This window comes from Oncorhynchus keta, chromosome 27 (genome assembly GCF_023373465.1).
Source record: "Oncorhynchus keta strain PuntledgeMale-10-30-2019 chromosome 27, Oket_V2, whole genome shotgun sequence".
Taxonomy (NCBI): domain Eukaryota; kingdom Metazoa; phylum Chordata; class Actinopteri; order Salmoniformes; family Salmonidae; genus Oncorhynchus; species Oncorhynchus keta.
Genome location: NC_068447.1, coordinates 17,318,832 through 17,332,505, shown reverse-complemented (window position 1 = coordinate 17,332,505; position 13,674 = coordinate 17,318,832). Strand labels below are relative to the sequence as shown.

The following is a 13,674-nucleotide window of genomic DNA, read 5'->3' as shown; positions in this document are numbered from 1 at the left end:
TTTAATTATGCAGGAAAATAAAAGTAAGGCATGTGATATTACAGAAATTGTGTATCAGAATTTTTGTCAACCGAAAATATGTCAAATAATTATAAATACAGTTTATAGGGAGGGGGCTTATACCAACTGTATGTACACATATCCCTTATTAAACTGTATGTACTGTCTGTTCTCACATTTGTTCGAAATTTTAAATAATTTGAACCACATGTTTAAATGTGATATTGATACACCCATTTGATTACCTTTATATTTTATATTTTGATAATACATTTAATGACAGTTCAGTATGTCTAAAAATATAATTCATTTAAAAAACATAGTAACAGTAACTCCATCCTTATATACACATTTCTGTGTAAACATGTTTATTCCATAACTGGGCCCTCCTATACAGTGTTTCTTACTTTTCAATACAAAGTACATAATGCGTAGCGTATACAAACAACCTTGTTACTGTGCAAACAAGTGGACTTTAAAATTGAAGACAAAGGAGAAGGCAAATAGCATCACAGAAAACAGAGCCCATGTATAGGCCAGTCATTGCTCAACAAAAGAGAAAATAAAATATGCTTTTTATTTAATGCTTCATAATGGCATCAATGACTACTTATGTAACCAAGCAGTGTTTTATCATGGTTATTGGCATTTTGAAATTAGATTGAAAACAGCCACATCTATTGAGGTATTAGCACAATGGTCAGTTAATCAACTGAGGCAAGGGAGAAGAATTGGCCTGTGGTAGCATTTTGGAATACAAAGGGAGAGTCTTTTCATACGTGCTATAATAAATAGCCCATTGACACAGCAATATGGGCACAAAGACTAATGTCTACCGTTTCACTAAAATACAATAATCATTCAATATATTAAAAAGTAAATCAGATAGCGCAAGTGTTGTCTCAAGAGAAAAAACATCTGTGCAAATGACAAAGTATAAGCAAAATATGCTAATATAAATAGACAAAACCATTGTACGAGTAATTGTTCATAACCTGGTCACTCTGACCATTCATTCTAAAAATATCCTTTCTAAATTTTTTTTTAGCAATAAGCTTTTAAACTACTCCCTTTCCAGTCATTACCCCAGAACACCTTAAATAATAATACATTATTTAAACCCATTAGTACTAGCAATAAATAACATTCAATATTGAAGTGAGGACGGACGACATTCACGTGAAGAGTAGTGTGCAGTATCCACTCTTTTTTGAGATAAGAATATGATCTCTATTCTTTACAAAATGGCATCTAGTAACCTAGTGATTGTTCGTAACAGGTTAGATATCTACAAGCTACTACACCTTTAGACTCAAGCCACAAGAATCCGATTAAGGACAGTCACTGACTCAGTCACTGACTCACTGCCCATACAAATGCACACACAGTAAACAGGTGGTCTAAGCATAAATCAAGGTGTGTCTGTATGTGACTAGCCAACTCCTGAGTGTTCACAAGGGAAGATAATGGAACTGAGCAGATCAAACCCATATGATTTTATATGCACTGGCATTCGCCGGCATTTTGAATGAGTGGAAGTATAACGACAGGCAGGGGGGGATGCTCAGCTAAGTTAAATGGGCCACTGAGGAGAATCTAGACGTAAGCATGCCATCTGTGTGTGTTATGTGTGCAAAGGAATGAATGCGTGCGTATGTAGGATTGTGTGTGTGTGTGTGTGTGTGTGGTGGTGGAAGGAGCCATTTAAGTTTCCGTCATCTCAAGTGTGTGTGAGCATAGTCATATCCCAGTGGATTTACAGGGAAATGTGTCTGGCAAAAGACAACCGAAAACACACAGCATGCTACACCCCATGTGAGTAGGAGGGTATAACCCGTTTCAAAGACTCAATACACATTTCTCCAGGACACCCAAAGACTGCTCCACACCCCTCCATTTCCTGCACCTCTACTCCTCTTCTTAATATCCCTTAGTATCCCTCCTTCATACCTGTCCATAATAATTCTGTCTGTATCAGTCCCTTTGGGAATATCAGCCCTTTGGTGGAATATCAGCCCTTTCGAGCATCATTTTCCTCCAAAATACTGGCCTCATATATAGACATTTGTCCTTCATACTCCTCAAAACCCTCTGCGTCCCTTTTGGATCCCTCACCCCTACACCCCCTCCCTGTCACTCACCCAACCCTGTCATAAAGGAAGGCTAGGGCATGTTCATGGACATGGTGAGGGCCGAGGCGTCTGCACTACGCGGGTCCTTCACCCCGATGATGAGGTCATTGGTCCTCCTGGTGCCCTCCACCAATGAGAGGACGTCTACCCTCTGCACCTGGTGACCTTTGAACTGCAGCACCTCCACATCCTCCTCCAGGAACTCAGCTGAAAGAGGGAAAGAAGTGAGGGAAGGAATAAAGATGAAAAACAAGTTTAGTGTTTAGACATACAGTATATGAATGGATATGTGATTATTTGTGGATGAAACAGAGACAAAGTTAGAAACTATTTCTGAAGGTCATACTCACAGTCCACCAAGAGAGTGTCGGGTTGCAACTGTGGGTGGAGTCTACCATACGCCAAACTATCACTCAGGTTTTTACGAGAGGACAGGACATTCATCAACACCTGGGTGATGCCACTGAGGGCCCGGTCCCCGTTGGAGGATCCCAGGGCCACATAGGTGCCACACAAACCCAGGCGAGGCCTCACTGCCGTGGGCACCAGGAAGGACAGGGGCCTCTTACCAGGCTGGATGACATTATGCTGCAGACAGACAGCAGAGAGAGGGTTATTCATATGCCCATTAACTGGTGGTTTAGATCAAGGTTTCCCAAACTCAGTCCTGGCCTGAGAGCACGTTTTGATTTTTGCCCTAGCACTACACAGCTGATTCAAATAATCAACCCTTCATGAGGGGGGCAGGACCGAGTTTGGGAAACCCTGGTATTGATTGATTAAATCCAAGTCAAAGATAAAAACCAGTCCATTATATGACAGGCAGTGGTACCGGGTTCGGAGGCTGAGAGGTCTGGGTCTTGTTGGACCATGAGAAGTCCAGGATCTGGCTGTTCAACAGGATCCCAGACGGTGTCACTATCCTACTGCCAAACGGACGGTTCAAGGAGCTAAAGGGAGATTGCAGAGAACAGCAACCGTCTTACAATCATCAAATAGGTATTGTCAACAACTGCAATAACATTTACAGTAATAGATCAAACATATTACACAGTCCTCTTTTTCTGAACAAAGCACACAGCATCTGAATTACAATCATGACTATTTGGCTGATATTGGACCGAATCCTAACCCGAGTTACACATAAGCAACTTGACTCAAACCCAATGGTGGAAAAAGTACCCAATTCTCATACTTGAGTAAAAGTAAAAGATACCTTAATAGAAAATGACTCAAGTAAAAGTGAAAGTCACACAGTAAAATACTACTTGAGTAAAAGTATCTGGTTTTAAATGTATTTAAGTATTACAAGTACATGTAATCACTAAAATATACTTAAGTATCAAAAGTAAAAGTATAAATCATCTCAAATTCTTTATATTTAGCAAACCAGACGGCACGGTTTTCCTGTTTTTTAAATTTACGGACCGCCAGGGGGACACTAACACTCAGACATCATTTACAAACTAAGCATTTGTCTTAAGTGAGTCTGCCAGATCAGAGGCAGTAGGGATGACCAGGGATGTTCTCTGTTTAGTGAGTCTGCCAGATCAGAGGCAGTAGGGATAACCAGGGATGTTCTCTGTTTAGTGAGTCTGCCAGATCAGAGGCAGTAGGGATGACCAGGGATGTTCTCTGTTTAGTGAGTCTGCCAGATCAGAGGCAGTAGGGATGACCAGGGATGTTCTCTGTTTAGAGAGTCTGCCAGATCAGTGGCAGTAGGGATGACCAGGGATTTTCTCTGTTAAGTGAGTCTGCCAGATCAGAGGCAGTAGGGATGTTCTCGGTTTAGTGAGTCTGCCAGATCAGAGGCAGTAGGGATGACCAGGGATGTTCTCTGTTAAGTGAGTCTGCCAGATCAGAGGCAGTAGGGATGTTCTCTGTTTAGTGAGTCTGCCAGATCAGAGGCAGTAGGGATGACCAGGGACGTCATTAGACATCTACTATTTACATTTGGAATGCTTAGCAGGACTTTTGGAAGTCAGGGAAAATGTAGTAGTAAAAAAGTACATTATTTTCTTTAGGAATGTCGTGGAGTAAAAGTAATCAAAAATATAAATAGTAAAGTAAAGTACAGATACCCCCAAAAAACAACTTAAGAGGTACTTTAAAGTATTTTTACTTAAGTACTTCACTCCATTGCACAAACCTTCAAAGTCCAGGATTATTAACTCAATAGATAGTAACAAACATTTTTGATTAATAATGTCTGAGGTTAAAGGGATACTTTGGTATTTTGGCAAAGAAGCCCTTCATCTACTGACCCAGAGTCAGATGAAGCCCTTTATCTACTGACCCAGAGTCAGATGAAGCCCTTTATCTACTGACCCAGAGTCAGATGAAGCCCTTTATCTACTTCCCCTGAATCAGATGAACTCATGGATATCATGTTTACGTCTCTGTGTGCAGTATGAAGGAAGTTAGAGGTAGTTTTGTGAGCCAACGCTAACTAGCATTGACGCAATGACTGGAAGTCTATGGTATCTGCTAGCATGTTTCTTGGTATACCTCATGACGGAGACAATGAAGTCGTCAGGCCCCATAACCATGACCTGACTGGCCACGGCGCCCTCCTCCAGGGCGTATGAGGGCGTGTAGTGACCCGGGGGGAATGCCTGGGAATCATTGATCATCTGGCGGAGCAGCACTGCCTGGGACTTACTGGAGGACCACAGGTAGCACGACAGGGGGTCAAGGAATCAACAGGTTAGCCAGCTTTATGATGGTTCAAAACATCGCACGGGTCTGATGTTCACGCTTCACACTGATTCATGTCTCAATCATCTTATTTTGTTTGATCAAAGTGTCTGATGATGTATTGTGTTGATCAAGAAGAACCTACCTGAGCATCTGTGTGACCATGTCTGAGATGGAAGAGTCATACATGGGGTCTCCCAGCCCACTGGCCAGGGCCACAGCAATCTTCAGAGACTGGACAGAGACATTGGTAAGTGACAATGACAGAAGTAGCCATGCTTTACAGATACAGTACAGTTGTGGCCAAAAGTTTTGAGAATGACACAAATATTAATTTCCACAGTTTGCTGCTTTAGTGTCTTTAGATATTTTTGTCAGATGTTACTATGGAATACTGAAGTATAATTACAAGCACTTCATAAATGTCAAAGGCTTTTATTGACAATTACATGAAGTTGATGCAAAGAGTCAATATTTGCAGTGTTGACACTTCTCTTTCAAGACCTCTGCAATCCGCCCTGGCATGCTGTCAATTAACTTCAGGGCCACATCCTGACTGATGGCAGCCCATTCTTGCATAATCAATGCTTGGAGTTTGTCAGAATTTGTGGGTTTTTGTTTGTTCACCCGCCTCTTGAGGATTGACCACAAGTTCTCAATGGGATTAAGGTCTGGGGAGTTTCCTGGCCATGGACCCAAAATATCTATGTTTTGTTCCCTGAGCTACTTAGTTATCACTTTTGCCTTGCGGCAAGGGGCTCCATCATGCTGGAAAAGGCATGGATGGTTGGGAGAAGTTGCTCTCGGAGGATGTGTTGGTGCCATTCTTTATTCATGGCTGTGTTCTTAGGCAAAATTGTGAGTGAGCCCACTCCCTTGGCTGAGAAGCAACCCCACACATGAATGCTCTCAGGATGCTTTACTGTTGGGATGACACAGGACTGATGGCAGCGCTCACCTTGTCTTCTCCAGACAGACAAGCTTTTTTACGGATGCCCCAAACAATCGGAAAGGGGATTCATCAGAGAAAATGACTTTACCCCAGTCCTCAGCAGTCCAATCCCTGTACCTTTTGCAGAATATCAGTCTGTCCCTGATGTTTTTCCTGGAGAGAAGTGGCTTCTTTGCTGCCCTTCTTGACACCAGGCCATCCTCCAAAAGTCTTCGCCTCACGGTGCGTGCAGATGCACTCACACCTGCCTGCTGCCATTCCTGAGCAAGCTCTGTACTGGTGGTGCCCCGATCCCACAGCTGAATCAACTTTAGGAGATGGTCCTGGCGCTTGCTGGACTTTCTTGGGCGTCCTGAAACCTTCTTCACAACAATTGAACCACTCTCCTTGAAGTTCTTGATGATCCGATTTAGGTGCAATCTTACTGGCAGCAATATCCTTGCCTGTGAAGCCCTTTTTGTGCAAAACAATGATGACGGCACGTGTTTCCTTGCAGGTAACCATATTTGACAGAGGAAGAACAATGATTCCAAGCACCACCCTCCTTTTAAAGCTTCCTGTCTGTTATTCGAACTCAATCATCATGACAGAGTGATCTCCAGCCTTGTCCTCGTCAACACTCACACCTGTGTTAACGAGAGAATCACTGACATGATGTCAGCTGGTCCGTTTGTGGCAGGGCTGAAATGCAGTGGATTTTTTGGGGGGGATTCAGTTAATTTGCATGGCAAAGAGGGACTTTGCAATTAATTGCAATTCATCTGATCACTCTTCATAACATTCTGGAGTATATGCAAATTGCCATTATACAAACTGAGGCAGCAGACTTTATGAATATTAATATTTGTATCATTCTCAAAACTTTTGGCCACGACTGTACATGCTGTAGACAGCACAGTATACAGGGTTAACATTTACTATAGGATGCATGTAGTAATCAACAACCATTACGGATTAACTCAATGATCAGGTTGACAACCAAGTATTTTCATCAGTCATGTAAATGAAATTGGGCGAAGTACCTCAGCAATCCAGTGGTAGGTGCTGTTGCGCGGGACCTGGCTGGTGATGTTGTAGCCTTCCAGAATGTTCAGAGCTGTGATCAGAGCTGCTCCTGCACTGGGGGCTGGGGCTGCCATCACATGGTGCCCTACACAACATCAACAACAGAGAAATGGATGCATTTAGCCGCAAGGTTGCAGGTTCAAATATCACATCTGGCAAGAATTGGGAGCGAGGATGCATCATCACAATATAATCATGAAAAGATATTTGTTCAAAGGGAACCTTATATTTACCCTGATAGAAACTCTCGGCTGGCTGCTGTAGGACAGTGGTGTAATTCCCAAAGTCCTCCTCAGAGAGAACTCCTCCCCTGGCTTGCACCTGTTAGAAAATACATGATTAAAAACCTGATTATAAACTGGGTGTTTCAAGACTTGAATGATGATTGTCTGACAGACGCGGTATATCAGACCGTATACCAAGGGTATGACAAAACGTGTATTTTTACTGCTCTCATTTATTTGTACTGCTCTAATTATGTTGGTAATCACCTTATAATAGCAATAAGGCACATCAGGGGTTTGAGGTATATGGCCAAAATACCGTGGCTAATGGCTGTTTTCAGGTACTCCGCGTTGCATCGTGCTTAAGAACAGCCCTTAGACGTGGTATATTGGCCATATACCCCACCCCCTTGGGCCTTATCGCTTAAATACATGAAACACATGATAATACCTTTCCATGCTGGCAAGTTGTGCTGATGGAATAAAGCTGACTAGATCCCTATGAATAAGGAATAACCAAGAGACTTCACGAGAAGCCGTATCTTTTGGAGCAGGATGAAGTTACCCCTGATACACTGATCCAAGGACAGTGTTACGCTTACCCCTCCTAATGGTTAAGGTTAGGGTTTAGAGAAGGTAAGCTGATCCTAGAGATGTCCCTAAGTGCTACGTCTACCCAGAGCATATATTTTAAAGTGGAGCCAATACAGTATTCATGAGTGCTTATACAATGCCAGAGGCTGATGGCTGGGAGACAGAGGAGCTGCTTACTGCGGCTGCCATTTCCTGGGTCAGGTTTCCACTGTAGAACTCTGCAATCCCATTGGCTGCCACAGCGTCCAAGATGGCGGCCAGGTCGGGTCGTCGGGAGAACAGGCCGGAGAGGGGAGGCTGACCATTGGGGAGAAACAGGGCACGGAAAGCCTCCGACACATTCTTGTCCTTGACCTTGGCCAGGGCCTCAGCTAGAGAGAAGGGGGGATCCAGAGTAGGATGAAGTTGCCCCTAGACACTGATCTAAGGAGCACCGATGCATATGTTTAGCATAATATCAATTCCTCATGCTTACCCAGGTCATGTGTAACATTGAAACCACTTCTGGCCACATCTGCTGCCATGGTGACTACATCCTTCCAAGGCATTCTGTGAAAAATGCAAAAATATCCGTTTGGATTGTGTTATCATTACATTTTATGTCCTAAATCTGTAATCAAATATGGTTAAACAGACATTTGTATCCAAAGCCACTTACAGAGGTAGGATCTTAATTTGAGCCATTTTGCAACAGCAGAAAAATTATTCTACAGCAACAAGAAATGTGAATTATTATGTGAATGATAATTAAATGGACATTTCTGTAGCGGGTGATTAATTTTTCGCTAGGACAAATCAACTCTGAAATTTCAAAGTGGAAATTACAAACTTTAGAAGCGTTTTTAAGACTCAAATACACTATAAGTTTGCATTTCCTGCTGTGTACAAAAATGATCAGCAAAAAAAGAGTGATTAAATTAAGATCCAACATTTGTGCGTAGCTATATTTAGTGTATGTAGACAACATTGTAATCAAACCCACAGCTTTGTTCAACACTGCACCCCACTCCTCCAACTGAGCCACGATAATGACCATGTATCACTGGAGTAATTATAGCTCCACTGTACAGGAGATGGACTAAGAGTCCCCTTGTTCAAGGCTGATGCAGAGAATAACACTCTACTCCTGATTAACCCATTCAAAGGCTCGGGACTGTCTGTGTGCACTAAACTGGAGCAAGCAGACATCCAGAGCCTATTAAACCTTGTGGAATTTAACTGGGGCTAGTGAGCTTCAATGCTCTAAGACAAAGTGACTTCATCAGTGATAAAAAGCTTTACCTTCCGTAAAGCTGGTGGGCCTGGTGCATACCACTGAGCATGCCCGGAACTCCAACCATCAGGCCAGGCTGGAACAGAGATATTGAACATTTCCCGTGACTACAAATACCAGAACTCCAGGCCGACACAACACTTGACCTTTAGCTGTAGACTAAGGCCGTGTTCGAGAGCATCATAAAGACTGCCGGCGACTGCCGACTGACTGATCTACAAATCACCTTGCATCATAAGTAACGACGCAATATTTTTTGTAGATCAGACATGTCAGTCACAATTTACCCATGGTACATTATGGTTTTGATGCTCTCAAGCATGGCCTGAGGTTATGATGAGACTCTTACCTTGAGCTCCAGGTTGGTCTGTAACATGTCCTCCAGGATGGCAGAGGGCGCTGTCTCACTGAAGTCTATGACCCTGCTCTCGTTCCTACGGATGTCATGCACTAGCATCACGCCTCCACTGCAAATAACAAAGAGCCGTGTTGTTCAACAGCAATAAGCACATCCTCTTCTTGCAGATCTAGGGGGACATAACTCACACTTTGATCAGGATCCACCTAATCCTATTGACTATCTATTGCTGGTGATGACCTGCTGGTGTGATGTGTGAAGACTCACCCGCCGATGCCGGAGGTGTGTGGGTGTATGATGCCCAGGCAGAGAGCAGCAGCGATGGCAGCATCCACACTGGAGCCTTGCTTCTCCAGGGCCTCGAAGCCCAGAGATGTACACTGGGCCACGTCAGTCACCACCGCCCCCTGGTTAAAGATCTGACACACAGGGAAGAGGAGAGGGAATACACTTAGATTGGGGGAGGGAATGAGGGTGGAGAGAGGATGAGAGAGGATGGAGAGACAGAGAGATGGGTCGAGGGTAAAGAGAGGAAGATGGGCGGAAGGCAGACACACACCTGTGGGTCTCCGAAGTAGATCTGCATGATGAGAGCAATAGTGACTCCTGTGGCAAAGGTGAGGCAGGCTGTGATGATGACAGTGAGGCCATCTCTCTGGCAGGCACAGCCCTCAGCTAAGGGGTCTCTGGTGGTCTCCCGCAGGGGTGTGATGTCATGGCTGGCCAGGTCAGAGGCGGAGGACGGGAGACGCTGTAGACGGGCTGACTTCAGAAACAGGTCTGGGTCTGGAACATTGAGGTCAGAGGTCAATGCAATTCAGGAAGTGTTTAATGGGCATGAAGGGAAATAGGCAGGCAGCAGTTGCCAGAATAAGTACAACCAGACCCATATATTTATATCTAAATACTGTATATGGCTCTGAGTACAACAACATATTGAACATCATACATGACTGTCTGGCAGACAAGGAAGGTAAAGGAGATGTCATTGCTATGACAGTGTTATCTAGACCTTATAACTGATGGTTTGGTTAATCACCACCTTGTTGTCTGCTATGTATCCACCGGTCTCTTACCTGTGTCTTGCTCGCTAAGGAAGTTGTCGTCATCTTTTCGTGATTTGAGAGTGTTTTCCCCGGAAACCACGTCATCCTCGGGTAACCGGGGGAAGCTGGTAATGCTCATGTAGTCCACCGGTGAGTAGGCACTTCCCAGGGTCGTCTCCAGGCTCGGGTCTTTCTCCGTCATGGTGCCGCTGGAGTACCCAGCCACGGCATCGTTGGCAGGGTTATACATGGCGATGGTTCAGTTAAGACAACTAATGAATAGAGGAGTCAGCACAACCTGAGCTCTTCTCTCTTGTTAACTTACAGCATCCACTGATGATGTTGTTTAGCAGACTTCAGGATGAATTGTCTTCAGTTTTGCCTTTTGACTTCACACGAGGTAGCCATGTAGCCTTAACCTGGTGTGTTAAAATGTTGCAATTAGTTATGCTATTGGTCTTCAATAATACACTTGTTATTGGTCCGTTGTAACAATGTTGCACTTGATCCGTAACATTGTTGTCTGGCTCCCTCTAGGTCTAGGAGGTGATGCGGCAATTATTCATAGCCTATCCGATTCCATTCGTAAGACCTGTGGAAAGATCAAACGCATCGAATATCATTCATAGTTTAAAATAAAGCCAACACCACATGCATAACTTAATAGATTGAGTATTAAAACAGTAGGCCAAATACATAGCCCCCTATGAATATTAGGCTACCAATAGTCTATGCTTCCACCGTGAAAGTGGTCGTGAAACACATCAGCTATATGCGGCAAATATCTACCTAGGCCTACAACCACAAAACCCGCGTAATGTGGTTATTAGATCAAATGTGTCAGAATTGATCGCGTCAGCTGCTCCCTGAGAGGGTTGTTGTTATCTCCTTGTTGATTTTCCAGCCTACTCTTCGAGATGCAACCTACATAGGCTACAGCCTACACGGCTGGCTTCCATAAATTGACGCATCGCTAAGGTTGCCCCCCCTTTGCGACGGAATATTCTTTGCAGTAAAACAAAATTGTGAAATTCTTACCATTTGAGACAGACAACTGTATTCAAGCATCAACCAATTCAGATAGGACGTTCTTGTAGAATTTATCATGGAAGGAAGGAAGAACATTAGGGCTTTCCTGTAGCCATCTCCAGATAGAGAGCAGGGGCGTATTCATTACGCAGTCAATATAAAAACGTTATACAAACGTTAGGTTGCAAAACGTTTCCTAAACGTTTTTTTAACGGAAGCGAACGAAACGGGGCGGGAAATACCTGAATTCGTCCAATAGAAACTCATTTTTGTTGCAAAACGTTGCAACTCTTTGGACGAATCATTACACCCAATATGTGCTATCAGAGAGGAAGAAGCGAGATGGGGTTACTTCGCCTAAAATCTGTTCACGAAAATAAGACTATGGAGTGAGGCATTTTTTGTGGAGGTCACTAGTTAGGTTTTCCGTCCAATCAAATAAATTGTGATTTGAATTGGCGACACATTTTCGAGTTAGCACCTTGCAGATACTGTAGGCTCTGCAGGTAGGCTGGTCTACATGATGAGATTACTATGGACACATTTTCGAGTTAGCACCTTGCAGATAATGTAGGCTCTGCAGGTAGGCTAGTCTACATGATGAGATTACTATGGATAAGAGCAAGAATATCTGTAATTGTCAAACAGCATTAATAAACATGTCACCAGATTAAGACCCTCGATATTTTTGGGAAAGGAGCATCAAGGTCATCACCGTGTACTTTCACCACCATGTGAAGTTTATCATATTTATTTCATATGTAGCCTAATAAACGGCAAGGTTTGACGAGTCTTAGTGAGTGGACCACAAACTATGTCATGGTGGGTTTCCAAGTTTACGTGATCAGAGGCGCAACTCGCAACTTGCGTTTAAGACGTGGGGGTGGGGGGCGTAATTTATTATTATTATTTTAAAATGTATCCAGCAGGATAAACACTCTAAACAGCCTACCCCACCGCTCCGAGGTATCAGAGCGGACCTAAAGCACACCGTTGCTTTTTTCGTTTTGTATCACATTCCAATTATAAAACTGGGGGGGGGGGTCAGAAATGCCATTTCAGAACTGTCCCCAGAGAAAGTTGCGCCCCAGCTTTACATGATAGTTATTATATCAATATCTGAGCCTAATGGCGTTTCCACCATCCTTTCTCACATAATTAATTTTACCAAAGATCTCCCACATGTCGAACGAACAAATGAGCTGTCTGCAATTATAACATTGTACGGTAACTTCCTGTTTCGATCACAGCTGTCATTTTTTTTTAATAGGCTACAGTATATCTTTTTTTACTCACATAAAAACTGGATGGAACGTGGTTATTGAGTGTTAAATTTGGTCAACAAAAATGTAATTGCTCAATTGATATATGAGGCTTATTTGTTACAAATGTACTGATATACCCTAAATTGACGCACATGGCATTTTGGCAACTTTGAAAAATACTACTTTATATCAGAGTTGTGCCAATCGTTACCATGCTTATCTGCCCTCTCATTGGCTAGAATGGTCCCACCTGATCTCGCCTTCTCCTACCTGCCTTCCATCTTTGAGGACGTGTATTTCCATTGTTAAATAAAAGTGGTCACTCAGTTATCTTGTCAATATAATAGATGATCTTCGGTGATATGTAAGATCAGTGACATAACGATAGGAAATGGTCACATGGTCACCACTGAAGGTAAGCCTACAGGTCACACAATGAGATGTGGTACCCACACAGTTGTTGATCCTAAAATACAATATGGTCTCAACTTGAGACGGCAGGACTCACCTGCAATCAAACTGTTGGAATCTTACAGTCGGTGAACAAACACAGATCTCGTTGAAAACGTAACATGTAGGTATATTTACATGTAGCCTACAACACCCCATAAAAAACATAAATAGGTATCTGGTTTAGCATTTACCTGAGACTGTACTTCCTGAAGGGGAAGTGGTGTTGTCTCTTTACTGGAGTTGCAGAACAAGTTTTAGGAGGGCGTGCTGTAGCAGATTACTGAAAGGATAGGAAACCTGAGGTTGGACAGACCGCCTCTCTCTCTCTCTGTTTATAGGCTACACCACCCTGCAGCTCAAGGAAATAGAATTAGGGCCACTTTCCACTACACTACTTTGATGACACAAACTAGGCCCAGGAGAGATACTTGTGTAAAGACACGGATCTACATTCAAATATCTCTTTAAGAGACATCAACATCACATACCCTCCTCTGAGTGGTACAGTTTAAAGACAAAGGCTCCTGAAAAATTACCTTAATACCAGTAGTCAGCATTTTTGCTCTCTTTGCCAAATTGAAAATGA

General features: G+C 43.2%; 1 protein-coding gene across 4 annotated transcripts; it reads right to left on the bottom strand.

Annotated features, from left to right (window-relative positions):
* Positions 1-337: 337 nt before the first annotated feature.
* Positions 338-13,435, bottom strand: LOC118371135 (glutathione hydrolase 7). Of its 4 annotated transcripts, none has more exons than XM_035756464.2 (15): positions 13,280-13,435; positions 10,372-10,933; positions 9,855-10,081; positions 9,563-9,714; positions 9,287-9,404; positions 8,946-9,013; positions 8,140-8,213; positions 7,842-8,035; positions 7,080-7,167; positions 6,804-6,931; positions 4,975-5,063; positions 4,641-4,793; positions 2,965-3,082; positions 2,483-2,720; positions 338-2,339 (listed from the first exon to the last, which is right to left on the bottom strand). In XM_035756464.2, the coding sequence occupies exons 2-15, from the start codon at positions 10,589-10,591 to the stop codon at positions 2,164-2,166; spliced, it is 2,043 nt and encodes a 680-aa protein (XP_035612357.1). In that variant the 5' UTR covers positions 10,592-10,933; positions 13,280-13,435; the 3' UTR covers positions 338-2,163. The 4 variants fall into 4 exon arrangements, with proteins under 4 accessions (XP_035612357.1, XP_035612358.1, XP_035612356.1 ...); XM_035756465.2 differs by having other exon boundaries at positions 13,144-13,292; XM_035756463.2 differs by lacking the exon at positions 13,280-13,435 and adding an exon at positions 11,380-11,547.
* Positions 13,436-13,674: the final 239 nt, after the last annotated feature.

What these genes read in the sequence shown, in the direction of transcription:
- LOC118371135 (XM_035756464.2), bottom strand. Translation starts at nt 10,591, where the DNA reads ATGTATAACCCTGCCAACGATGCCGTGGCTGGGTACTCCAGCGGCACC. An exon ending in AGACCAACCTGGAGCTCAAG is followed by an intron (nt 9,014 to 9,286) that starts GTAAGAGTCTCA and finishes TCTCTGTTCCAG; the next exon opens with CCTGGCCTGATGGTTGGAGT. An exon ending in ATGGTCACACAGATGCTCAG is followed by an intron (nt 4,794 to 4,974) that starts GTAGGTTCTTCT and finishes GTGGTCCTCCAG; the next exon opens with TAAGTCCCAGGCAGTGCTGC.